The 26185-nt window shown below is 46.4% G+C and overlaps 2 protein-coding genes across 3 annotated transcripts in view; one reads left to right on the forward strand and one right to left on the reverse strand.

The window, feature by feature from the left end:
* Nucleotides 1-14729, reverse strand: part of KLHL18 (kelch like family member 18) — a 43156-nt gene extending 28427 nt beyond the window's left edge. For both annotated transcript variants that reach the window (XM_063122552.1, XM_063122544.1), the window contains exon 1: nt 14545-14729. In XM_063122552.1, coding sequence (XP_062978622.1) covers nt 14545-14685 — 141 coding nt within the window. In that variant the 5' untranslated portion in view covers nt 14686-14729. The remainder of the gene's footprint in view (nt 1-14544) is intronic.
* A 2565-nt stretch (nt 14730-17294) lies between these two features.
* KIF9 (kinesin family member 9) overlaps nt 17295-26185 on the forward strand; it is a 47017-nt gene continuing 38126 nt past the window's right edge. Inside the window, exons 1-4 of the mRNA XM_063122446.1 lie at nt 17295-17390; nt 17545-17710; nt 22270-22376; nt 24624-24848. Coding sequence (XP_062978516.1) covers nt 17295-17390; nt 17545-17710; nt 22270-22376; nt 24624-24848 — 594 coding nt within the window. The remainder of the gene's footprint in view (nt 17391-17544; nt 17711-22269; nt 22377-24623; nt 24849-26185) is intronic.

Raw genomic sequence — 26185 nt, forward strand, 5'->3', positions numbered from 1 at the left:
AATGGTGGCGATAGAACATGTTGCATGGGGAGGGCCCCCCAAAATTCAACCGTTGAGTTTTCACACTGCATTTTTATATACCGCGCCATAGCCAAAGCTCTCTGGGCGGTTTACAAAAGTTAAAAACAGTGGACATTAAAAAGTATACAAAATTTTAAACCATCAAAAATATAAAAAACAACAATATAAAACAGTATCCATTTTAAACAACAACAGTTCTGGGGTCCATTAAAAAACAAACAAACTGAGCATATGTTGTTAAATGCCTGGGAGAAAGCTCTTGACTTGGCGCCGAAAAGATAACACTGTTGGAGCCAGGCGAGCCTCACTGGGGAGATCATTCCACAGACCGGGGGCCACCACTGAAAAGGCCCTCTCCCTTGTCGCCATCCTCTGAGCTTCCCTCGGAGTAGGCACTCGGAGGAGAACCTTCGATGTTGAGCGTAGTGTACGGGTAGGTTCATGTCAGGAGAGGCGTTCCGTCAGGTATTGCAGTCCCAAGCCGTGTAGGGCTTTATAGGTTAAAACCAGCACCTTGAATTGGGCTCGGAAACGTACAGGCAGCCAATGTAAGCGGGCCAGAAACGGTGTTATATGTTCGAACCTTCTGGTTCCAGTTATCAATCTGGCCGCTGCATTTTGCACAAGCTGCAGCTTCCGAACCATCTTCAAAGGCTGCCCCACGTAGAGGGCATTGCAGTAATCTAATTTGGAGGCTACCAGAGCATGGACAACTGAAGCTAGGTTATCCCTGTCCAGATAGGGGCGTAGCTGGGCCACCAAACGGAGTTGGTAGAAGGCACTCTGTGCCACCGAGGCCACCTGGGCCTCAAGTGACAGAGATGGTTCAAGGAGAACCCCCAAGCTACGAACCTGCTCCTTCAGGGGGAGTGCAACCCCATCCAGAACAGGTTGAACACCCCCCATCTGTCCAGAAGAACCGCCCACCAGCATTGACTAATGTGTTGTGTGAACTGAGCCAAAGTCTCAAGATGTTCAAAACTACACACACACACACACACACACACACACACACACACACACACACACACACAGAGTTGTATTCCTTCAAATTTTATTCCTCAAATGAGCTACTTTGAGGAATAAAACTGTGGTTTTTTCCACCACCTTGAGACTTTGTCACTTTTTTCCACTGGGTTATTTTGGAGTTCTCCAGTGTTGTCTGACCCTTGCTATAGTTTGGCACCTACAGATCATAGAATCATAGAATAGCAGAGTTGGAAGGGGCCTACAAGGCCATCGAGTCCAACCCCCTGCTCAATGCAGGAATCCACCCTAAAGCATCCCTGACAGATGGTTGTCCAGCTGCCTCTTGAATGCCTCTAGTGTGGGAGAGCCCACAACCTCCCTAGGTAGCTGATTCCACTGTCGCACTGCTCTAACAGTCAGGAAGTTTTTCCTGATGTCCAGCCGGAATCTGGCTTCCTTTAACTTGAGCCCGTTATTCCGTGTCCTGCACTCTGGGAGAATCGAGAAGAGATCCTGGCCCTCCTCTGTGTGACAACCTTTTAAGTATTTGAAGAGTGCTATCATGTCTCCCCTCAATCTTCTCTTCTCCAGGCTAAACATGCCCAGTTCTTTCAGTCTCTCTTCATAGGGCTTTGTTTCTAGACCTCTGATCATCCTCGTTGCCCTCTTCTGAACACGCTCCAGCTTGTCTGCGTCCTTCTTGAATTGTGGAGCCCAGAACTGGACGCAATACTCTAGATGAGGCCTAACCAGGGCCGAATAGAGAGGAACCAGTACCTCACGTGATTTGGAAGCTATACTTCTATTAATGCAGCCCAAAATAGCATTTGCCTTTCTTGCAGCCATATCGCACTGTTGGCTCATATTCAGCTTGTGATCTACAACAATTCCAAGATCTTTCTCATTTGTAGTATTGCTGAGCCAAGTGTCCTTAGGACATGGCATCATCAATAAATATGGCACCCTAATTGTTGTGGAATGAACGATGACATAAGAAGGGAAAGGTTTAAAACATGCACATAACTTTCTAGTTGGTGAACATGGTATATACCGGTATCAAGTAGAAAATACTACATCTTGGATTTGTGCCTTTGCCTGGGTCAAAGCTATATTCTTTTAAGTTTGCTTTTAAGCAGATCTTTGGCACCATTTGTGTCCTCATTACTCAGCACCAGGTTGTGTTGATGCACAAATACAGGGTTTTGGGTGGGGAAGAGAAAGTGGAGAGGAAATAGCACAGAAACTGGCTGGGATGCTTCTGTACCAGCAACTGGGTTCGGACAATCACGACAGGGAAAGAAGCCTAAAGGCATGTCTACACCTCCCAGCGTTCTGGGAGGCAGGGGGAAGGATCTCTCAATATGCTGATCGCAAGTTCCTCCCCCTGCATTCACACGCGGCGCACAACGTTCCAGGGAGGAAGGAGGATGTCCCACCCAACTTAAAAAAAAAAAGACAGGTCCCGGAGGGCACCTGCACTCCAGCGCAAAATTAAGGTTGGGTTTAAAAAAAAGCCCCGACCCTGCTCGCCTCCCCACCCCCGACGGGCACGGAGCACTTGAAGAGCTCCGTGGCCTGTGCCTAGTTCCCGGCTCCTTGCATTTACTCGAAAGGAGCCCAGATGAAACCGGGATAGCCGCCCACACCTCCCGCGGGACGATGACAAACCTGAGACTGCGGGAAAAACCAAGAAAAAAGGGTATGGCAATATCCCAGGGAAATAGAGGGATCATCCCTCCCTGCTCCCGGGATCCCCTGTGCGCCATATGGGACGATCCTGGGACAATCCCCGGAATATCGCCTGGTGTCGACATGCCCATAGTTGCTTCTCCCTCTGTGCGTAGCTACCGTTTGCATAATCCCCCATGATGCAGTGCACGTTGGAACCAGTCACCTAGGGAGGTGGTGGGCTCTCCCACATTAGAGGCCTTCAAGAGGCAGCTGGACAACCATCTGTCAGGGATGCTTTAGGGTGGATCCCTGCATTGAGCAGGGGGTTGGACTTGATAGCCTTGTAGGCCCCTTCCAACTCTACTATTCTATGACTCGCTCCTTCCTTCTTTTCTCTTCCCTCACAGGTGCGGGGCGGGGGCGGCTTTGTACTCGAAAACCCACAAAGTGCAGTAAAGGTTGTAGGGTCGGTATAAAGCCCCCCCTGTCGTGCCCCCAGTTTGGACAACACACCAACTCATGCTGCCTCGTAGGGGATGATGCAAGCAGCAGTTGCGTGCAGGGGTGGGAAGAGAAGGTTCGACAGCTTCTTCCCCTGTTGTGATCATCTAAACACAGGCAGTGAAAGCTACTCAGTTGGGTGACGCTTTCCTGGCCCGCTCCAACGTATGCTCTGAGATGGTAGGATCAGGAGGAGGACTGATTTAAAAAGGAACCCAAGGGTGCGGATCTTTCTGAAAGAAGGCAACTCTACACGTTGAGACCTACTGCCATCTTTGCCACAGAGCGGACTAGAACAAACTTCAGACTTGACTGGCACGGGAAAATAATCTGCAGTTGGACTTAAAACCTACTGTGCTGGCATGCGGCAATTTAATTAACATTCCGTCTAGAAACATTTATACCCATGTGCTATTTTCAGTATCCACGACGAACAGCTCTCTTGCATGAAGCATCTGGGTATGTTTTATTGAGCATATTCTTGGCCCAATAAGCACTTCTATCACAATGCGTTTGCTGCTGTCCGCAGAATATGGGTGGAGATGGGCTAGGCTAGGAATAGCTTCCCGCAACAACAAAGTTCAAATTCTGAGAGAATAAATCCCAAACCCAGAATCGAAAGGAATTCAACTCTGCAAATAAAGTTGCTCGATGGAAATGGAGGGGAGGGATTGTATACATTTCCTAGAAGAGAAGGCTTTTCTCAGCTCTATGCAACTTTTTGCAGGTTTGGGACGTTTTCGGTGGTAATGTACGGGAAGGAGAAGAGATGTAAAAAGAGGGAAAAGGTCATGGAAAAGAGCCAATGTGGGCCAGCAGCTAGAAGCAGCCTTCCTCAACCTGGGGTGCTCCAGATGTGTTAGACTGCATCTCCCAGAATGCCCCAGCCAGCAGAGCTGGGAGTTGTAGTCCAACACATCTGGAGCCCCCCAGGTTGAGGAAGGCTGAGCTAGAGTGTTGGCAGTGACTCTGGGCAGCATAGGTTTGAGCCCCATCGCAGCCCTAGGAATATGACTGATGGGAAATATATATTAAAATAAATTCAGCTTTAGTAGAACACAACGAGGGGCAGAAAAAAGATTTTTTTGGTAGATTCACAGTGAATGAGTGCAGATTTCTATTCCCAGTTTTAAAAGTACATGGCCAGGTTTCCACAAATCTACTCCTCAGCCAAAGGAGATGTTTCTGGTTTTCTATCCAGCAGAACAGAAATATTTTATTCCTTGGTCCTCTTGTTTGCTCTGCGCTTTGGAGAAGATCAGAAACAGAAGTTGCCTCTGAGCAGCACGGCGGGGGCCTGCTGCTTCGTTCACTTTCTCCAAACTGCAGTGCAAAAGAACAGCAGACTCCACTCTGCTTCCAGACTCCCTGTACACCCTCAGAGAACTTGGGGGCGTGGAAGTGGCTGGTGGAAACCACAAATAATGTTTGGCTAGTAAGCAAAGTGGACATTGATGGATCTCAGCATACAGCAGTCATGCAGATATAAAACCAAATGTTTCAGCTTAAATATAGTTTTCATACATAATGTGTACGCTGTCATTTCAGGGGAATAAGACAACTCATCAAGAACATGCAAATACAGCCACCTGGCCCATTCAGTTCCACCTCTGAAAATGGGATGTGCCTGGCTTCTCTTTACAGTACTCTGGGCTGATTTAATGAGATCCTGTTCTCCCTTGCAAACACCCACGCCTGAATATTCAAGTCCTGAAGCTCTCTGCAAAGCAATGCTGTAGGTATCATAAAAGATATTAGACTACGTAGCTGAAAGTATGCCCCTCAGGACACGGCAATATTAATTTTTGTTAAGTGTTTTAAGCACTTCTGTTCACAGCCCCCCTAGGATTTCTACAGAAGGACATCAGAAGAGCCCTGATGCTGGATCAGACTGAAGATCCATCTAGTCCAGTACTCTGTTCACACAGTGGCCAATCAGCTATTGGCCAGGGATGAACAAAGAGGACATGGTGCAACAGCACCCTCCCGCCCATGTTCCCCAGCAACTGGTGCACCAAGGATAACTGCCTCGAATACTGGAGATAGCACACACCCTCAGGGCTAGTAGCCACGGCTAGCCTTTGCCTCCTGAATTTATCCAAACCCCCTTTAAAGCCATCCAAATTGGTGGCCAACACTACATCTTGGGGTAGTGAGTTCCATCATTTAACTATGCGCTGTGTGAAGAAGTCCTTCCTTTTATTCGCCCTGGATCTCCCACCAATCAGCTTCATGGGATGACCCAATTGGGTTCTAGTATTTTGAGAGAGGGAGAAAAATGTCTCCCTATCCACATTCTCCACACCATGCATGATTTTGTACACCTCTATCATGTCTCCCCTTAGCCTCCTTTTCTCCAAGCTAAACAATCCCAGTTGATGTAACCTTCCCTCCTAGGGGAGATGGTCCAGCCCCATAGTCACTTCAGTCGCCCTTTTCTGCACTTTTTACAGCTCTACAATATCCCCTCTTAGGTGTGGTGACCAGAACTGTACACAGTATTCTAAGTGTGTACTTGAATTACAAACTCTTCCTGTTCCACACACCTCCATCCACCTCAACAAAGGGCACACCTGTTTTCTCAAACAAGTCAGAAGGCAGCAGAATTCACAAAGACACAGTCAAGGTCAACCTGGAGTCAGGAAAACATTAAACACAGTCACCACAGGTTTTGAACACTTACAGTTCACACAATTCAATTTTCTCAACTATTCCTTCAGCCAGGGCTTGATTCAAATTCTGCGGTGAGGCTAAATGGAATATTATGTCGTATATTTTTATTTTCCCAAGGGGCTCAGGGTGTTATACATGGCTCACCTTGCTCCCTCTTTTGTTATTTTACCTTCACACAAGCCCTGCGACGTTTGTTAGACTTCAGAGTGTGACTGGCCCAAGGTCATCCCGTGAGCTTCCGGGCAGAGTGGAGATTTGAACTCGAGTTCGCTATCATTCTATTCACTGTATCAGATGAGATCATTCTCACTTTCCCCTAAGCAAAATCACCATTTAATTTTCTTCTAGTCTCATATAGTAAGTTACAAAATTAGTTCGTTGTTTGAATTTATCCAACGAAAAAGTACAAAAGAAGGTAGCCCAATTGTATTCGCAAAGTTCTTTCCATAACGGCACCTTCATCAAATATCCAAATACTGTAGTTACGATGGTCCTAAACTGAACTCTTATAGAACATGCACGGGATTGGAAAAGAAACTCAAACAATGACCAGGTTCACACATAATGGTAACCCATGGTACAGGTTCTTAAATTTTGGTTTGCAGTGATGTGTGAACATAGCTGTGAACGAGTTCTTCCAATTAAATAACTGATCTGCTTAAACATCTTACTTGATTTATTTCTAGTGAACTGCTCATTCTAACAGCTGATCTAGAATTATTACAGCTCCTTCTTATCTTTTATTTTATTTATTTTTATTATTGCATTTATATCCCACCTTTTTTCCTCCAAGGAACCCAAGGCGGCGTACATAATCCTCCGCTCCGCTTTATTCTCACAACAACAACCCTGTGAGGTAGGTTGGGCTGAGAGTCTGTGACTGGCCCAAAGTCACCCAGTGGGTTTCCATGGCCGAGTGGGTAATAGAACCCGGACCTCCCGACTCCCAGTCCGACACTTTAACCACTACACCCCACTGGCTCTTTTACATGTCCAAGTAATATTTTTTTCAGATCCTGGGGGATTTCATGACCTGCGATTTCCTAAAAGTAATGCAAATTAAGCTCCCCAAAATCTTGGGACTATTGGACAGAGCTTCTGTGTTTTTTTCAGGCTTTACAATTACTTGCCAAGAAATACGAAGCATTTTTTATTAGGTTAAGGAAAATAATTCCACCAACAGCTATATGTACTTGAAAGACCCACTCAGAAGTAAATGAAGGTTGCTTTCATAGCATTCAGGGACGGCCTGCTAAGTTGCAAGAAGGACATCATGTTCCAGAGGACAGGAAGGGAAGGTTCTCTCCCTCAAAGGGAAATCCTCCACTCTATACAAAGTCAGCTATCACCCAAATACCAACGGGCAGAAATGCTGGGAAGGCAATATAACCACAAACCAAGATTATGGCAACCAGCTTGATTGATAACTGGCAAATAGAGGGAGAAAACGTGGAGGCAGTGACAGACTTTGTATTTCTGGGCGCAAAGATTACTGCAGATGCTGACTGCAGCCAGGAAATCAGAAGACGTTTACTGCTTGGGAGGAGAGCAATGACAAATCTCGATAAAATAGTTAAGAGCAGAGACACCACACTGACAACAAAGGTCCGCATAGTTAAAGCAATGGTATTCCCCGTAGTAACCTATGGCTGCGAGAGCTGGACCATAAAGAAAGCGGAGCGAAGGAAGATAGATGCTTTTGAACTGTGGTGTTGGAGGAAAATTCTGAGAGTGCCTTGGACGGCAAGAAGATCAAACCAGTCCATACTCCAGGAAATAAAGCCAGACTGCTCACTTGAGGGAGTGGTATTAAAAGCAAAACTGAAGTACTTTGGCCACATAATGAGAAGACAGGACACCCTGGAGAAGATGCTGATGCTAGGGAAAGTGGAAGGCAAAAGGAAGAGGGGCCGACCAAGGGAAAGATGGATGGATGATATTCTGGAGGTGACAGACTTGACCTTGGGGAAGCTAGGGGTGGTGACAGCCGACAGAAAGCTCTGGCGTGGGCTGGTCCATGAAGTCACCAAGAGTCGGAAGCGACTGAACGAATAAACAACAAACATTAAAAAAAAACAGTATCCTTAATGCCCATGAGATAAATAGATTACTTGGAATAGCAGATAGTTTGGGGGGAAAGAATGGCAGCAAATATTATGCGACATAAAATCATTACTCAAGAATGGGTAAGGCTGCTCTCTAACAAATCATGTATTATCATTTATTTAGTTAGTTTCTGAATTGCCCAATAGCCAAAGCTCTCTGGGCGGTTCACAACAACTCACAAAAATTACAAACCACAACATCATACAAACATTACATGAGAGTAAAACATCATCAAAAAATTAAAGGTACAAAATTTAAAACAAGTTAAACATCTAAAAACGATTTCAAGGAGCAATTTCAATAAAATATGTGTTCAAGACAGCTGAAATAAATGCCCCATCGTATGCCATTAAATGCCTGGGAGTAGAGGGCAGTCCTAACCTGACACCAAAAAGATAATAGTGCTGGCGCCAAGCAGGCCTCAGCAGAGAGCTCATTCCATAATCGGGGCCACCACTAAGAAGACTCTCTTCTTTGTTGCCACCTTCCGAGCCTCTCTTGGAGGAAGCACTCGGAGGAAGGCCCCAGATGTTGAACATAGGGTCTGTGTTGGTACATGTCGGGAGAGTTATTCCGTAAGGTCTTGAGGTTTCAAGGTTTTATAGGTCAAAACCAGCACCTTGAATTGGGCTCAGAAACATACAGGCAGCCAATGCAAACAGGCAAGACTTGGTTTTATAAGCTCAGACCTTCTGGTCCCAGTTATTAATCTGGCTGCCACATTTTGCACAAACGGAAGCTTCTGAACAGTCTTCAAGGGCAGCCTCATGTAGAGTGAGTTGCAGTAATCTAACTCGGAGATTACCAGGGCATAGATTACTGAAGCCAGGTTATCCTCGACCAGACAGAGGCATAGCCGGGCTACCAGACAAAGCTGGTCAAAGGCACTCCATGCCACTGGGGCCACTGGAGCCTCAAGTGACAGAGATGGCTGCAGAACCCCCAAGATATGAACCTGCTCCCTCAAGAGGAGCGCAAGATCATCCAGAACAGACTGAGCACCCTCCATTTGGTCAGAAAAATCACTCACTAGCACCATGTATGCAAGGATGCATAAACAGAGCAGGGCCCAAGATGTATTGCTGCTTGAGTCAGAGCAGAAAATTTATTTGTTTATTGCATTTTTATACCGTCCAATAGCTGAAGCTCCCTGTGCGGTTCACAAATGGCAGCCAGACCACTCCCAAGTGAAGGCACACTGTACTCAAGGCCCATCAGGTTATATTTTGAAGCCTGTGGCAGAAAATCCCACAAGCACCTCTCCCAGTGACAGTTAAAATATCACAATAACAAATTAACAATAGAATTCCGTGGTATGTATGACTTGCGAGCCAAGTTACAGGCTGTTTCCTGAACTCTGGTAATGGTTTTGCACATTGGGGCAAAAGGCTCTGCCATTTTGGCACATTGGTCAGAAATGTGCACAAATTGCAGAACCTCCCTCAAAGAGCACAAAATTCTCAAAAAACTGCAAACTGGCCAGACTCACTGCAGAGCCTGTTGGGGGAACCGAAACCAAGTCCAGGGGGGCTGAGCCTAGGAAAACTTATCACACCCGAGCCCCCCCGTTTTCTCTGACATCCGTATCTCAGGCAGGCAACTCCCTCTGCCTAATTGCAGAGCCATTATTCAAGAGACTTTTGTGGGGGTCATCCTATCCTCAACTGTGAATGCTTCTCCTTGGAAACCCATCAAAACCATGAGTATTTCTCACAAATATTAGTTTTGTTGTTTATTCGTTCAGTTGCTTCCGACTCTTCGTGACTTCATGGACCAGCCCACGCCAGAGCTTTCTGTTGGCTGTCGCCACCCGTAGCTCCCCCAAGGTCAAGTCTGTCACCTCCAGAATATCATCCATCCATCTTGCCCTTGGTCGGCCCCTCTTCCTTTTGCCTTCCACTTTCCCTAGCATCGGCCTCTTCTCCGGGGTATCCTGTTAGTAGACACATCAATTCTGGCCTAATTCAGTTCAGAGGCACAGGCATGCAGTGCTAGTATGGTCAATTATGAATGCTTAGCATATTATTAAAAGCACTTTTACCCTGCCAAAAGGGTACACATAGGCATCGATGCCTAAAATCACAACGTTATTATGATGGCCAGCTTGAGTAGAAACTTTTTTCTGGGAGAGGAGGGATCAAAGGCAGCTGGTATTCTCCAAAGGGGTTGATGGGTGGGCCTTGTTTTCCATCTCTCCCTCTGCCAAGGGAGAGCCATATGGAATGCTCTGGATTTAAATTGAATTTTAATGGAACATTTTATATTGGCTTTGTAAATTTCAAATATCCTTCCCAGTCTACCAGATGACATGGGTTATAAACTTAAACAAATAAAAGTAACTATTGCAGAAGTGTTTGGTTGTTATGAAAGGTATAAAAAATGTTGCCTTTGCCACACAACACCCAGGACTGGAATTAGATTTAGTGATGCTTTGATTAGACCCACTGATATCAATGGACTAGTCAGCCTCTACTGTACGCATAACTAGGATTGGATCCAACCCGTGATTAGTTTACAGAATCTATTACCATCACAAGAGGTAGTAATGGCCCCTGGCATAGAGGGCTTAAAGAAAGAGGATTTAACTAACTCATGGAAGGGCTCTTAACTATGCCAGCTAGGAAAGGGACCTCCCTAGAGAGAGCAACTCTGCAAATACAGGATGCGGAGAACAAGCAATAGGGAAAGGCCATTGCCTTCAGCCCTCCTTGAGAGCTTTCTAGAAGCATTTAGGCAACCACTAGCTCCAGTATCCGAGGCAGTGAGCTTGTGTGCACCAGCTGCTGGGGAACATGGGTGGGAGGGTGCTGTTGCCCCATGTCCTGCCTTGTTGGTCCCTGGCTGATGGGTGGTTGGCCACTGTGTGGACAGAGTGCTGGACTAGATGGACCCTTGGTCTGATCCAACCTCAGGGTACTTCTTATGTTCGCTACTGGGAACAAAATTACTGGATTAGATGGATCTTGTGCAGGGCAAGTTCTAAAACGCTAATGTTGACATTTTTCGTTTTGTTAAAATGGTGCATGGGATCTAAACGGAAGTTCGGAGAACGTTTTCTTGACTTCAGGAGAATCATGATGCTGAAATTGGAGAATCCCAGCTTTTTTTTTTTTGTCTGTCTCTTCTGCCAAGACTCTTGTTCATACATTGGCTATTTCTCGGTTGGACTACTGCAACCCTCTTCTCACTGGCCTTCCGTCTTCTCACATCAGTTCGTTGGTTTCTGTTCACCACTCTGCTGCTAAGATCATCTTCTTGGCTCGCCGCTCTGACCATGTTACTCCACTTCTGAAATCTCTTCATTGGCTTCCAGTTCACCTCAGAATCCAATATAAACTTCTTCTGTTAACCTACAAAGCTTTTCACTGTCTAGCTCCTTCCTATCTTTCCTTTCTCATCTCACACTATTGCCCCATTTGTGCTCTTCGCTCCTCTGACGCTATGTTTCTTTCCTGCCCAAGGGTCTCTACTTCCTTTGCTCGGCTTCGTCCGTTTTCTTCCGCTGCCCCTTACGCCTGGAATGCTCTTCCAGAACATTTGTGAACTACAAGTTCAATCACAGTTTTTAAAGCACAGCTAAAAACTTTTCTTTTTTCTAAAGCTTTAAAAACTTGATTTTGATCTGACTTTTACACTGTTAGTTTTACTCCACCCTGTGCCTGTTTGGTGCATTCTCTTCCCCTTCTTATTGTTTTATTATGATTCTGTTAGAATGTAAGCCTATGCAGCAGGGTTTTGCTATTTTATTGTTTTACTCTGTACAGCACCATGTACACTGATGGTGCTATATAAATAAATAATAATAAAATAATAAAACAGGATGAAAGCTTTCGATATACAATACCGGAAAACTACAGCCTAGTAGCTGCTGTTTGCCAAACCATAGCAGCAATCTGCTAAAGAGGGAGAAAGCGTTCATTTCGTGAGTCAGTCAGTCCTTGGAGTAGTTATTGCATATGCCAAAGGCACACGTGTAGTTGTGGTTTGCATGCAGGAGACGGGTTACCACAAGAAACCCAATTTCCACAGACCACCCACAAAACTTACACATCAGGAATAGCGGCCACAAACCTGGATTTACAAACCCCACGGAGGAACCTGCAACACATTCCTAAGAGGTTGCACATTTTGCAATGACTAAAGGGTAATGCTATGCAAAAGCAGTTACTCCCAATATTTGGGACGGAAGTCATCTCTGCTAGACTATAATCAGTGGAGAGACACAGGATGAGAATCTCATCAAAAGAGGTGCTGCAGTACAATAATAGTTTCAAACAGACTCTGAAAATGAAACAAATCTGAACCCTGAGAAAGTTTTACAGAACTTTCACTCCAAGAAACGTGTTTTTATCCCCAACCGCATTCTCAAACACATCTTTCCATTCTTTCCATTCTACCTGACTCCCTGATATTATTGGTTGAATGCTGATATTACAGGTAATAGATATTTTAACTGACTTACTGTTATAGCTTACACTCATTTAAACATTTGATATAGTTTAAATCAACTGTAATCGCTGAATTGTTAATGTTACATTTTAACATATAATTGTTTCAATTGTCTATTCTGTGAACCACTTTGAACACAACGTATTTGGGGGACAGACAAATAGATTGATCTGGTTTGCACCATTTCAGTTTTAAATTAACAACCCCTGGTGTTGTTGTTAGGTTAACTGTGGGCTGTTTTACCCCTAAATAATTCAGAGATTCCAGGTTTGCATGTCACAAAACAACCCAGGAATGGGGCAATTCTGAGTTAATTGAAAATGGAGATAGCTCACATGCAATTCCTCAGTTATACAACCCAGGAATTGCTTAGTAATATGTGTGAACCGGTTCATGTTCTATAACCACGTTCAATTTCTTAGCCCTCTGACCTGGGCATGGGCTTTTGGTTTGTCCTCCCCTAATTCCCAGGGTTGTTCACTTGCACCTTGTAAAGCACCATGCACAGGGACAGTGGCACATGGATAACAATAAGTAAACTCATCCATGACCCCCGCAACTTTCTCGTAGCCCCTCCACCACGCCTGAGACCACTGCCGCCGCCGCCTCCTCGTCCCTCTCCTCCTTTTCAGCCCAGGGGCTGTTAAATCACCCAGCCCTACAAAGTAAGCCTGCATGACTGTTAGCCTTGATACTTGAGAGAGTGCCTCTCCTTATATATGCCTGCCCGAGACTTGAGATCTGTTGGAGGAGCCCTTCTCCGCATCCCACCAATGCAACATATATGCTATGTTGGGACAAGGGAGAGGGCTTCCTCTGTGGTGGCACCCCCAACTGTGGAATACCCTCCCCTTGGAGTCCCAACTGGCGCCATCATTGACTGCATTTCGACGCCAAGTAAAAACATGGTTTTTTAACAAAGCCTTTGATGGTTAAACTCACTGGCACATTGTTTTAACTGCTTTTAAATTATATATTGTTTTAACTTGGATCATGGTTTAATTTGTTTTTAACTGTGCATATTTATTGTTTTATACTGTATGTTTTTATCTGTATGCCGCTCTATTTATTTATTTAGAATATTTATATACCGCTCCCCATTGAAAAATTCCGGAGCAGTGTACAAGATAAAATGAAAATAAAAACAGAATAAAACACTTTAAAATTGATTTTTAAAAGAAGCAAAATGTACAGTGAACCATGGCTGATCATTAAGGAAAGGCTTCCTGGAATAATAACATTTCCAGGAGGCGCCAAAAGGAGTACAAGGTTGGCGCCTGCCTGACCTCCAGAGGCAGGGAGTTCCACAGGAGGGGGGCCACCACGCTGAAGGCTCTTCCCCTGGTGGATTCCAATCAGAGGATGGGTCTATGTGGAACCACCAGGATCAGGCCCTCGGATGACCTCAGTGACCGGGCAGGTTGGTAAGGGAGAAGGCGCTCTCTCAGGTATCTCTCAGGTATTCTCTCTGAGATCTTAATGGTAATTGTCTTATAATTTTGTTGTGCATTTTAAACGTTTATGGTCCCCCCCACCCCTCCCCACCCCAATGTATGTTTTAAACTTTGTAAGGCCGCCTTGAGGCCCAGCATTGGGCAAAAGGCGGGGTACAAATAAATATAATAATAATGATGATGATATAGGGCGGGATATAAATGTTTTAAATAAATAAATAGCCAGGAAGCGCCCCCCCCAGCCCCAGCCCCAGCTCGTTCCCCCTCCCCGCCTTAAAGCTTAGCTCCGCCTGAGCTGCCCCCTTCTCCTTTCCTCCCCCCGCCCCACTTCTTGGAGGGCAACATTCTCCCCCACCCCTTCTCTTATTGCCTCTCCCTACCCTACCCCCCCACCCATTTCAAACCCCTCCCTCCATTTCTCTGCTCTGACTCAGTTCGCCTCCCTTAACTCCCCCACCCCCCCAACCCCATTGGAGCCCAGCCCCTGCGCCTTCCCTTTCCTTCCCCCACGACCCTCCCTCAGGGGTCCCAGAGCCACGCCCGGCAAGCCCCTTCCCCACAGCCGCCCTCCTTGAGAGCCCCCCCCCCACCCCTCTTAGGCCCTCCTCCCCCCGCCCTGTCACTCAAAGCCTCCCCCTCCCCCGCCCTGTCACTCAAAGCCTCCCCCTCCCCCTCCCCCATTCCCCTCAGGCGCGGTTACCTTGAGGGTGACGTCGCAGAGCTTGCCCTGCCGGCGGATCTCGCCCATCACCCCGTAGCCCCGGCTGGGCAGGTCCCCCACCGAGAAGTGCACCAGGTCCTCCGGGTCCAGCTCCGGGTCCGGCCCGGCCGCCTCCAGCATCTTGGCCGCTCGCCTGGCCTGCCTGCCTTGCCTGCCAAGCCCGGGCCGGCCGGGACTGGCGCACTCCGCCAGCCACTCCCTCACTCCCTCAGTCCCTGCACGCAGCGGCAGCGCTTTCGCTTCGCGCGCCGCTTGGCCCCGCCCGGCCACCGTAACCGGACTAGGCCGGCTCTCCCCGCAGCCGCGAGAGACGCCGCCGAAAACCGGCTCCTGCCTTCCTTCCTGCCTTCCTTTCCTCACAGGCAGCGGCGTCCTCTACTGCCCCCTGTTGGAAGGCGCCCGGGGGAAGTGGCGGCGGCCATAGCAACGGCGGACGCAGGAAGTGGCGGTCGCCATAGCAACGGCGTGCTGCTCTCGTCTCTCTCCCCCCCCTCACTCATGCGCACGCGCACGCCGCTCATTTCCCTCACGCGCGACGCTTTTTCATCCCTCCGCGGCGCGTCTTTCTCTCTTGCTGGTGTCCGGAATAGGAGCAGCTCCTGCCGGGAAAGGCGAGCGAAAACCCACCCTTTTCTCCTCCTCCTCCTCCTCCTCCTCCTCCTCCTCCATCATTGCTACTCCTAGATTTAGCACGTAAAAGGCAGCCCTGCTGGGTCGGACCCTACTGCCCAGTATCCCGTTTCCAACAGAGGACAGCTAGATATCGGATTGAGGAGTTTCCTAGGAGGGCGATTCAGAGGTACAAGTGGGGACTTGCAGGGCGCAGTTAGCACTCTTGGCTGAAAAGAAAGAGGTAAAACCTCAGGGGTTGTAATTTTATTTATTTATTTATATTTATTATTGCATTTATATCCCCGCGTTTTTTCCTCCAAGGAACCCCAGGCAGCATACATAATCCTCCTCGTCTCCATTTCTATCCTCACAACAACAACCCTGTGAGGTAGGTTGGGCTGAGAGTCTGTGACTGACCCAGAGTCACCCAGTGGGTTTCCATGGCCGAGTGGGGATTAGAACCCGGATCTCCCGACTCCCAATCCCACACTCTAGCCACTACACCGGCTCATGAGCAACCTACTTCTTTCCTGCCTTATTTCGAGGGCTCAGGGGCAGATTTAGCCACTTCAGCCACTACACCACACTATTTGAAATTTTGGGAGATTTCAAATAATAATATCTCTTCCCCCACCCCCCTCCATTCCTCCCGGGATTCCTGCTTGGGATTCTTTGTAGAGAAGCTATCATAGCTAGGATAAACACTGGTTGAGCTTTTATATTGCATTTTATATTCTGGTTTTATACTGTTGTTTTATACTTTGAACGGTTTTAATTTTTGTGAACCGCCCAGAGAGCTCCGGCTATTGGGCGGTATAGAAATGCAATAGATAAATAAAATAAATAAGAAGCGCTACAGTCATATAAAGTCACGGCTTGGGACCACAACACCTGATGGAACGCCTCTCCCAACGTGAATATACCCGGTCGCTACGTTCAACATCTGAGGTCCTCCTCCGGGTGCCTACTCCGAGAGAGGCTTGGAGTGTGGCAACGAGGGACAGGGCCTTTTCGGTGGTGGCCCCCAGACTATGGAATGATCTCCCTGATGAAGTGTACCTGGCACCAACGCTGCTATCTTTCTGGCGCCAGGTTAAGACTTTCCTCTTTGCCCAGGCATATGGTGGCACATCTTAATCACCCACACGTTTAGTTTTTAACGGTTTTTAATACTTTATGTGTGTATGTCCTGTGTTTTAGGATTTTAAATTTTGTATACTCATTTTTATCTTAATTTTAGAATTTCTGTAAACCGCCCAGAGAGCCCTGGCTATGGGAGCGGTATATAAGTGCAATAAATAAATAAATAAAATAAATAAAAAGGGCATCTTTGTTTTCCAGCCCAATCACATGCATGTATCTGGGGAAGTAAGTCCTGCCCAGTTCAATGAGACATATACCTGGGTAAGTGTACTTGGAATTGCACCTTCTGTGTGCCAAAAACTGGAAGCACCTAGTGTGGTTGTCCGCTCCTTATTTATTTATTTATTTATTTATTGCATTTCTATACCACCCAATAGCCAGAGCTCTCTGGGCGGTTCACAAAAATTAAAACCATTCAAAGTATAAAACAACAGTATAAAACCATAATATAAAATACAATATAAAAGCTCAAATAGAGGCAAGAATAATAGAATCATATAATAGCAGAGTTGGAAGGGGCCTACAAGGCCATCGAGTCCAACCCCCTGCTTAATGCAGGAATCCACCCTAAAGCATCCCTGACAGGTGGCTGTCCAGCTGCCTCTTGAAGGCCCCGAGTGTGGGAGAGCCCACCACCTCCCTAGGTCACTGATTCCATTGTCGTACTGCTCTAACAGTCAGGAGGTTTTTCCTGATGTCCAGCTGGAATCTGGCTTCCTTTAACTTGAGCCCGTTATTCCGTGTCCTGCACTCTGGGAGGATCGAGAAGAGATCCTGGCCCTCCTCTGCGTGACAATCGTTTAACTATTTGAAGAGCAACAATAAGTCTATCCTTTCTAGCAGTTTATCCTTTTTTAAAACAACAACAACACCAAAACCCAGTGCCTAGTCCTGTTGTGAATTGGCCCTTGGGTGAAACCCATTTTTTTTTAATGTTGATTCTCCGCTTGTTTCCCCCCCAAGCATCCATCGCAATGTGCGCCAGTGTAAAGCGAGTCCGTGCGTTTGCACGAGCCAAACCGACAGCTGAGTTTCCTCAAGACATGATCAAGTTCGGGGCAGACAATAAGGTAATAACAGAGGAGACAGCAGAAATGAAACAGTTCCGGTTTGCTTTCGTTGTAAGCTGCTTTGACTTATGCATTGTGTTTCTTTCATGGATACGTTTGTGTTTTAAAACGTATTGTAAACTGCTTTGGATTAATTTCTCTTTCTTTTTTTTAGACGATAGAGGTATACGTTGAGAGAGACCGCTCCAAAGGAGTTGTGAACAACAAGCAGACAGACTGGTCGTTTAAATTAGATGGTGTTCTTCATAACGCATCTCAGGACGTAGTTTATGATGCAGTAGCCAGAGATCTGGTTTCCCAAGCTCTTAATGGATATAACGGTAAATATTCTTGCTTTTATTTTTGCCGCTTTCAATTTCCATCTGTAATTGAAGCAGTGGGGGGGGGAGGGTGAGACTCTAGGGTTGCACAAGGACCCTCCTCCTAGTATTAACTGTCCGGGTGTTTCTTGAGACCAAATGCACTGATCTGATTGTCCAATCTGTGCCAGCTGCACTGTGCTAGTGTGTTTTCAAGCCTAATTAAAATTGCTGTTTTTGATCTTTAAATCCTTACATGGTTTGGGACCAAGTTACTTAAAGGATTGTCTTCACCCATATCAGCCTGCCCACACTATCAGATAGAGAGGCCCCTCTCATTTGCCCACCTGTGAACAATTAGGTGGGTGATCAAGAAGGACGCAGACAAGCTGGAGCGTGTTCAGAGGAGGGCAACCAGGAGGGGGGATCTACACTACTGCTTTAAAGCGCTTTAAAGCACTTTATAACAGTTTTGACAACTGTTGGGGCCCAGGACACACTGCATATACAGGTTTCAAAACATTTTCAAAGTGCTTTAAAGCGCTTTAAAAGCAGTAGTGTAGATCCCCCCCTGGATGATCAGGGGTCTGGAAACAAAGCCCTATGAAGAGAGACTGAAAGAACTGGGCATGTTTAGCCTGGAGAAGAGAAGATTGAGGGGAGACATGATAGCACTCTTCAAATACTTGAAAGGTTGTCATGCAGAGGAGGGCCAGGATCTCTTCTCGATCCTCCCAGAGTGCAGGACACGGAATAACGGGCTCAAGTTAAAGGAAGCCAGATTCCAGCTGGACATCAGGAAAAACTTCCTGACTGTTAGAGCAGTACGACAATGGAATCAGTTGCCTGGTGAGGTTGTGGCCTCTCCCACACTCGAGGCCTTCAAGAGGCAGCTGGACAACCATCTGTCAGGGATGCTTTAGGGTGGATTCCTGCATTGAGCAGGGGTTGGACTCGATGGCCTTGTAGGCCCCTTCCAACTCTGCTATTCTATGATCACATGTGAAACGGCCTTCTCTGCATTGGCCCCACATCTTTGGAACAAGCTCCCATTACAGGTTCGCCATGCTCTGTCATTGCAGGCTTTTAAAAAGGCTTTGAAAATATATTTTACCTTGGCCGTCTCGTGATACGATTTCTGTTGCTGCTATTGCCTTTGTTGTTGCTAGTTTTATTTTGGCTTTTATTTATTTGTTGCTAGTTTGTTGTGTCCATGTTTTTATTGGTTTTAACATTTTAACTGTGTTTTATGTATTTTGTTGTTGAAAGCCACCTTGCGAGGGGCTTCTGCCCTGAAAGGCGGCCAAGAAATGTTTTAAATGATTAATAAACAAATAAGTATATGTAGTGTCACCAGTGCTGGGTGGCAAGGCAGACAAAATTCAAGGGATTACTTGGGATTAAAGGTATTCTGTCGAGGTAAAGTATTCTGTCAGTAGAGATGTGGTTAGGTGGATTTTAAGCTAGTTGAAGGACTGTACCCAAAGAGTGCTCATTAATGGATCCTTCTCAACCTGGAGAGAAGTTTGAAAAGTAAGATACCCCTGCATTCTGTCTTGGGCCAAGTATTGTTCAATATCTTCACAAATATCTCTGATGAAGGAATAGAAAGGGTGCTCATCTAACTTGCAGATACACCAAAATGAATTTCAACAGAGATAACTGTGAAGTTCTGTATTATGTAGAAAAAATCTGGTGCATGGATGAAAGATAAGTGACACCTGGTTTGACAGCAGTACATGTGAAAAGGATGTGTTGTTTAACTTATGGCCCACAAAAAAATATATGATTCAGCCATGTGTAATTGACAGCTAAAAAGGCTATTGCAATTCCAGACTCAGAGTGTAGTATCCAGATCACAAGAAGTACTTGTGCGACTCTATTCTGCTTTGGTCAAACCTGGGTCCAGTTCTGGGCTTTGCAATTTAAGAAGGTTATTGCCAAATTTGAATGTGTCCTGAGGAGGGTGATGAAAATGGCGACCTCGAGACCAAGTCTTAGAGGAAAGGTTGAAGGAATTGAGTATATTTAGCCTGGAGAAGTGATGATTAAGAGGCAACTTGATAGCCATCTTCAGTTTTGTTTTCTGTTGCTCCAGAGGGTCGGACTTAAAACGACAGGTTCAAATGACAAGAAAGGTGCGTGTTCAGAGGAGGGCAACCAGGATGATCAGGGGTCTGGAAACAAAGCCCTATGGAGAGAGACTGAAAGAACTGGGCATGTTTAGCCTGGAGAAGAGAAGATGGAGAGGAGACATGATAGCACTTTTCAAGGACTTGAAAGGTTGTCACACAGAGGAGGGCCAGGATCTCTTCTCGATCCTCCCAGAGTGCAGGACATGGAATAACGGGCTCCAGTTACAGGAAGCCAGATTCCAGCTGGACATCAGGAAAAACTTCCTGACTGTTAGAGCAGTACGACAATGGAACCAGTTACCTGGGGAGGTGGTGGGCTCTCCCACACTAGAGGCCTTCAAGAGGCAGCTGGACAACCATCTGTCAGGGATGCTTTAGGGGGGATTCCTGCATTGAGCAGGGGGTTGGACTCGATGGCCTTGTAGGCCCCTTCCAACTCTGCTATTCTATGATTCTATGAAAGGGAATTTATATCAAAATTAGGGAGAACAGTACGAGCTGACACTGGAACAGACTAATGTGTTTCCACAGCAAGATTATTGTTTGCATTATATATCTCTGGGTCCATCATGAGATTCTGAAATGCACTTCTTTCTCAGCAACAGGGAAACTGTAAAAAAATTTTTTTTCTTTATCTGGGCATTTGAAGTTTCCTGTTTCATTCGTGCCTGGGATATACCTGCCGTATGTTCTCAGAACAGCCATTGCTTTGTCTTTCTTGTTGCAATTGATGCTGGTTTGGAAGCCGCCTTGGATTTTCAGGCAAGCCAAATAACAGTACTCTTTATGATCTACTTGGGTGATCTTCTTAATAGCATTTTCCATGCATTAAATAAGAGCTAGCATTGACACATGCTTCTTCCGCAGCTTCTGTTTTCTGCACCCCGCACACGCGATCCGGGTCTTCCGTCCAGAAGTTTGCCAAAGCCAGTCTGCTCTTTTCCTCCTCCCTTTCCCCTTCTGTTTTTTTCTTCCTTTACTTGCCCTGCTTCCCTTTCCTATTTGTACGTTCCTTGTCGCTTCTGTAAGAAAGTTGAAATAATTCAATATAAGGGGATAGTCTATCCATGCTTGCGTTGGGGGAGGTGGGGAAGTCGTTAAGGTCTGTAAAACATCAAAATTAAGATAAGATGGTTTGCCTGCTGGTGTTAAGGTGGTCAAAAGACCCCCACCAAAAGACCCCCTTTCTGGGGAAAAGGTGTACACCAAGCACTCAGGGCTCTGTCACCAGACCCCTCCCTTCTCTTTCATTAATAAAGAATCATCAGAATGCAGTTGGCAAGTTGCTCAAGGTTGCTCTGCACTTTCTAACAGAGCAAGTCCCCAACCTGTCTGGTCAAGGATAACAACTTCCTCAACTGCAGCTACCAGGGCCTTGGATCACTGGATTCGAGTTTCCATATTTCCAGGCACTCTGGCGCACTGCTCCTTGTTATCACGGGAAAAAACACCCCAATGGTCAGCAAAGTTAGCTTCGGCCGCCCTTGCATGGTTTATTGTTTATTCGTTCAGTCGCTTCCGACTCTTTGTGACTCCATGGACCAGCCCACGCCAGAGCTTTCTGTCGGCCGTTGCCACCCCTAGCTCCCCCAAGGTCAAGTCTGTCACCCCCAGAATATCATCCATCCATCTTGCCCTCGGTCGGCCCCTCTTCCTTTTGCCTTCCACTTTCCCTAGCATCAGCCTCTTCTCCAGGGTCTCCTGTCTTCTCATTATGTGGCCAAAATACTTCAGTTTTGCATTTAGTATCATTCCCTCCAGTGAGCAGTCTGGCTTTATTTCCTGGAGTATGGACTGGTTTGATCTTCTTGCAGTCCAAGGCACTCTCAGAATTTTCCTCCAACACCACAGTTCAAAAGCACCTATCTTCCTTCGCTCAGCTTTCCTTATGGTCCAGCTCTCGCAGCCATAGGTTACTACGGGGAATACCATTGCTTTAACTATGCGGACCTTTGTTGTCAGTGTAGTGTCTCTGCTCTTAACTATTTTATCGAGATTTGTCATTGCTCTCCTCCCAAGAAGTACCCCTTAACTATGCCCTGTTTATGTACAGTAAGCTACATAAACAGGGCATAGTTGTCACAATATTATGTATTGTCAGCTGTTTGAAATAGTTTCATTTATGGAAAATGTATAACTCTCTAATCAACAAGGGAAGCGGGGAGGGATGAGCCATGAGCTCACCAGGAGGGGCAGGGAATGTTATAAAAGATGTTGGCTGTGGATGATGAGTGGAGAAGCTCGTCTCCGATCCGTCGAGGGTGAGTTTCCTCCTACACATGTAGTTCAATAAAGAATGGTCACTGAATCTGGACTTGTCTGGTTTTCCTGTTCCCTCCCTTCTGGTTGGGGTTTTTACCCTAACACCGGAGGCAAGGGCTGCATTTTGTAGAGATCTGTTGGACACAGCTTAAGTTCATGGTGTTTGCTCTGAAATATTTCTAGGCACTATCATATGCTATGGGCAAACCGGAGCTGGCAAGACATTCACCATGACGGGAACAACGGGAAACTACAAACACCGAGGGATCATACCCCGAGCAATACAGCAGGTAATTCAGATCATCTTGCAAAAAAAAATATGTTGAGGAGGAGACAGAAAGGGTTGTCTGTCTGTTGACGTGGGATTCCTGCCATTCTGTGATGGATAAGATGCCAGGACAGAGCTGGGCAGAGGGGCCCCAGTGGGGCCAGTTGGCATGAGCCTGTGATTTTGAGGGGGTCTACTATTTTGGGCTGCATTAATAGAAGTATAGCTTCCAAATCACGTGAGGTACTGGTTCCTCTCTATTCGGCCCTGGGTAGGCCTCATCTAGAGTATTGTGTCCAGTTCTGGGCTCCACAATTCAAGAAGGACGCAGACAAGCTGGAGCGTGTTCAAAGGAGGGCAACCAGGATGATCAGGGGTCTGGAAACAAAGCCTTATGAGGAGAGACTGAAAGAACTGGGCATGTTTAGCCTGGAGAAGAGAAGATGGAGGGGAGACATGATAGCACTCTTCAAATACTTAAAAGGTTGTCACCCAGAGGAGGGCCAGGATCTCTTCTCGATCCTCCCAGAGTGCAGGACACAGAATAATGGGCTCAAGTTAAAGGAAGCCAGATTCCAGCTGGACATCAGGAAAAATGTCCTGCCTGTTAGAGCAGTACGACAATGGAATCAGTTGCCTGGTGAGGTTGTGGGCTCTCCCACACTAGAGGCCTTCAAGAGGCAGCTGGACAACCATCTGTCAGGGATGCTTTAGGGTGGATTCCTGCATTGAGCAGGGGGTTGGACTCGATGGCCTTGTAGGCCCCTTCCAACTCTGCTATTCTATGATTCTATGATTCTACTCCGAATCCCTCTGGGCAAAGTTGCTTGATTTTTCTGTTGACGAATTTGCCCAAAGAAAAGCACGTGAAGCATTTCTGAATGTGAAGAAGTGATGTCTTATATACATCTTGAATAAAAGTGCTTGCCGTTTCCTTTTTTTTATAAATCGTACTAGTTCATATGTATTTAGAACTGATTAAAAATACTTAATGAGCAGTTTGAAATGGGGCCTGCATTTCCCATCTGGCCCGGGCCTTCTACCAGCTTTGCCCGGCCCTGGAACAGGTTGTGGGAGGTGGAAGGGAAGACCCATGAGGTATTCTCAACCTTCAGGAGAAGGAACAGTGGAAGGGACCTGTGCTGTGATCCTGTTTGACTCTCTGTGCAGATGGGACTGATGCTATTATTGTTTTTATTACAGCAACAATAAATTTCATTTCTATTTCACCCAATAGCTGAAGCTCTCTGGATGCTTCACCGAAATTATAAGCTACAAATGCAAAATAATAAAAATGTAATATAAAATGTATACATGCAGAATTTTAAAACCATTCAAAACCGGACCTGAAAAAAAAAACTGTCATAAATGCCCGTCTTATGCCATCAAATGCCGGGGCGTAGAGGACAGTCTCAACCTTGTGCTGAAATGATGACCATGTAGGCAGTTGGTGGACCGCAGTGGGGAGAGCAGCATTCCATAATCGGGGGGGGGGGACTCCACCGAGGGGGTCCTGAACCTTGTTCCCATTTCCCAAACTTTCTTTGGAGGAGGCGCTAAGAGGAAGGCCTCAGATATTGATCAAAGTGTTTGGGATGGGGTCGTGTCAAGAGAAGACCAACTGCATCTCTAGCCTTTCCCTTTAGAGGAGAGGTGGGCAACTTTGGAAGCTCTAGGGGTCATTTCCCCCCCCCCAATCCCCCTCCTTGCAGGTTGCACCTTCCCTCCCTCCCAATCCTAAGGGGCTGAATTTTTTTTAAAGTTACGCTTTTTTCTAAAACTGCTTCCGGAGTGGCTGTGGACCACCGAAAAGGTCAAAACAGTTGTTTTGTGCCTTTGGGTGCCCCATAGTAGCTGCAGAGTTTTGATACTGTTGTTTTTATGTTTTTAAATTTTGTATACTTTTAACGTTTACTGTTTTTAATTTTTGTAACACAACACCACCACCCCCCGAGAGCTTCGGCTATGGGGCGGTATATAAATGTAACAAATAAATAAATAAATAAAGGCTTTGAAACGGCTGTTCCAGATGCCTTTTTTTATTTTAGGAGATGGGGCCTCACTACTATTTCAGAGGATGTCAGCTAGCTGGATTGGGGGAACCCCTTGCGCGGCTCCTTTTCATTTCTTTTGCGGGAGAACATTTCGCAGGATCGTGCCCTTAGGTTACAAGCCCTTCTCCCTATTTGAAAAAAGAAGAAGCATAGATAACTTATTTGTGACCTCTTTGAAGCTGATTTTATGGAGGCGCACCCAACCTTCTCTGCAGGTGTTCAAATCAATGGAAGAACATGGGAGTCAGTTCATCACTGTTCGGATTTCTTACCTGGAGATCCACAACGAGACCATCTTTGACCTTTTATCCGCAACACCCCCTGGCATGGCCAACGACGCGCCGCTCTCTGTAGCCGAGGGCCTCCAAGGGATCTCTGTCAAAGGCCTCACCGTACATCCCGCCCCCTATGAAGAAGTAGCTTTAAATCTCTTGTTTGAGGTAAGAAGAATTTATTTATTATTGCATTTATATCCTGCCTTTTTCCCTCTAAGAAACCCAAGGCAGCATACATAATCCTCCTCCTCCTCCTCTCCATTTTATCCTCACAACAACAACCCTGTGAGGTGGGTTGGACTGAGCGTCTGTGACTGGCCCAAAGTCACCCAGTGGGTTTCCATGGCTGAGGGGGGACTAGAACCCGGATCTCCCGACTCTCAGTCCAACACTTTAGCCACTACGCCACCCTGGCTCTCATGGTGTTTGAATGGGCGAGATCTGAGTGTTCTTCTTTGTAGTGTTTGCCAGGAAGGATTTTGGCCATGTTGGCTGGGGCTGGAGGGAGTTATGGTCCAAAACATCTGGAGGGCACTGGGTTGGAGAAGGCTGCCCTATGATATCTTGTCGTCCACGTTTTTTAACATCTACATGAAACCGTCATTCAGACTTTTGGGGTTCAGCGTCACGAAAATGTAGATGATGCCCAACTCCATGTCATTTCCAAGTAATGAACCATTTTGGACTAACAAAATTGAAACTGAATCTAGACGAGACAGAGGTGATCTTGATCACTAGAGCTGATCCGGGAATTGGGGTTCAGTCTGTGTTGGATGGGGTAGTACTTCCCTTGTAAACACAAGCTCATAATTTGGGGGTTCTTCTGGACCTGGCTGAGTCTTGGCTGTGGGCAGGACTGCCTTTGCCCAGCTGAGGCTGGTGTGCTAACTGCACCCATTCCTGGAGAAAGCACAGCTGGCCAAGATGATGCATGCTATAATTGTATCACACCTGGATTATTGCAGTGGCCTCTCCGTAGGGCTGCCTTTGGAGGGAATTCAGAAACTACAGAAGGCCCAGAATGCTGCAACCTGATGGGGCTGGATTCAGGGAGCCTGTGGTTCCCGTGTGAAATGGCTGCGGTGGCTTCCAGTATGTTGCTGGGCGCATTTCAGGGTGCTGGTGATGACCTTGAAAGCCCTGAATGGCTTAGGACCAGGCTATCTGAACGACCGCTTTCTCTCCCACGAGCCTGCCCGTTGAGATCATCTTCACAGGCCCTGTTCTACGTCCCAACGACCCTTGGGACACGGAGTCTTGTTGGGTCTCGCAAGAGACTCTGGAATTCCCTTCCGAAGGAGGCCGATCCCGCTTCTTGTTAAGGACCTTCTGGAAATCGGTAACGTCCGCCCTTTTCAGGAAGGCCTTTTGCATGTCATTCTAACCTTGCAGTTTTAATCTGTTTATATTTTGGGTATTTTACGTATTTTGATACTGTTGTGTTGTGTTCTCCTGCTGTTTTTGTGGGATCTTTCCTTATGTTGCTAATTGGAAGGCTGTTC

This window comes from Elgaria multicarinata, chromosome 1 (genome assembly GCF_023053635.1).
Source record: "Elgaria multicarinata webbii isolate HBS135686 ecotype San Diego chromosome 1, rElgMul1.1.pri, whole genome shotgun sequence".
Taxonomy (NCBI): domain Eukaryota; kingdom Metazoa; phylum Chordata; class Lepidosauria; order Squamata; family Anguidae; genus Elgaria; species Elgaria multicarinata.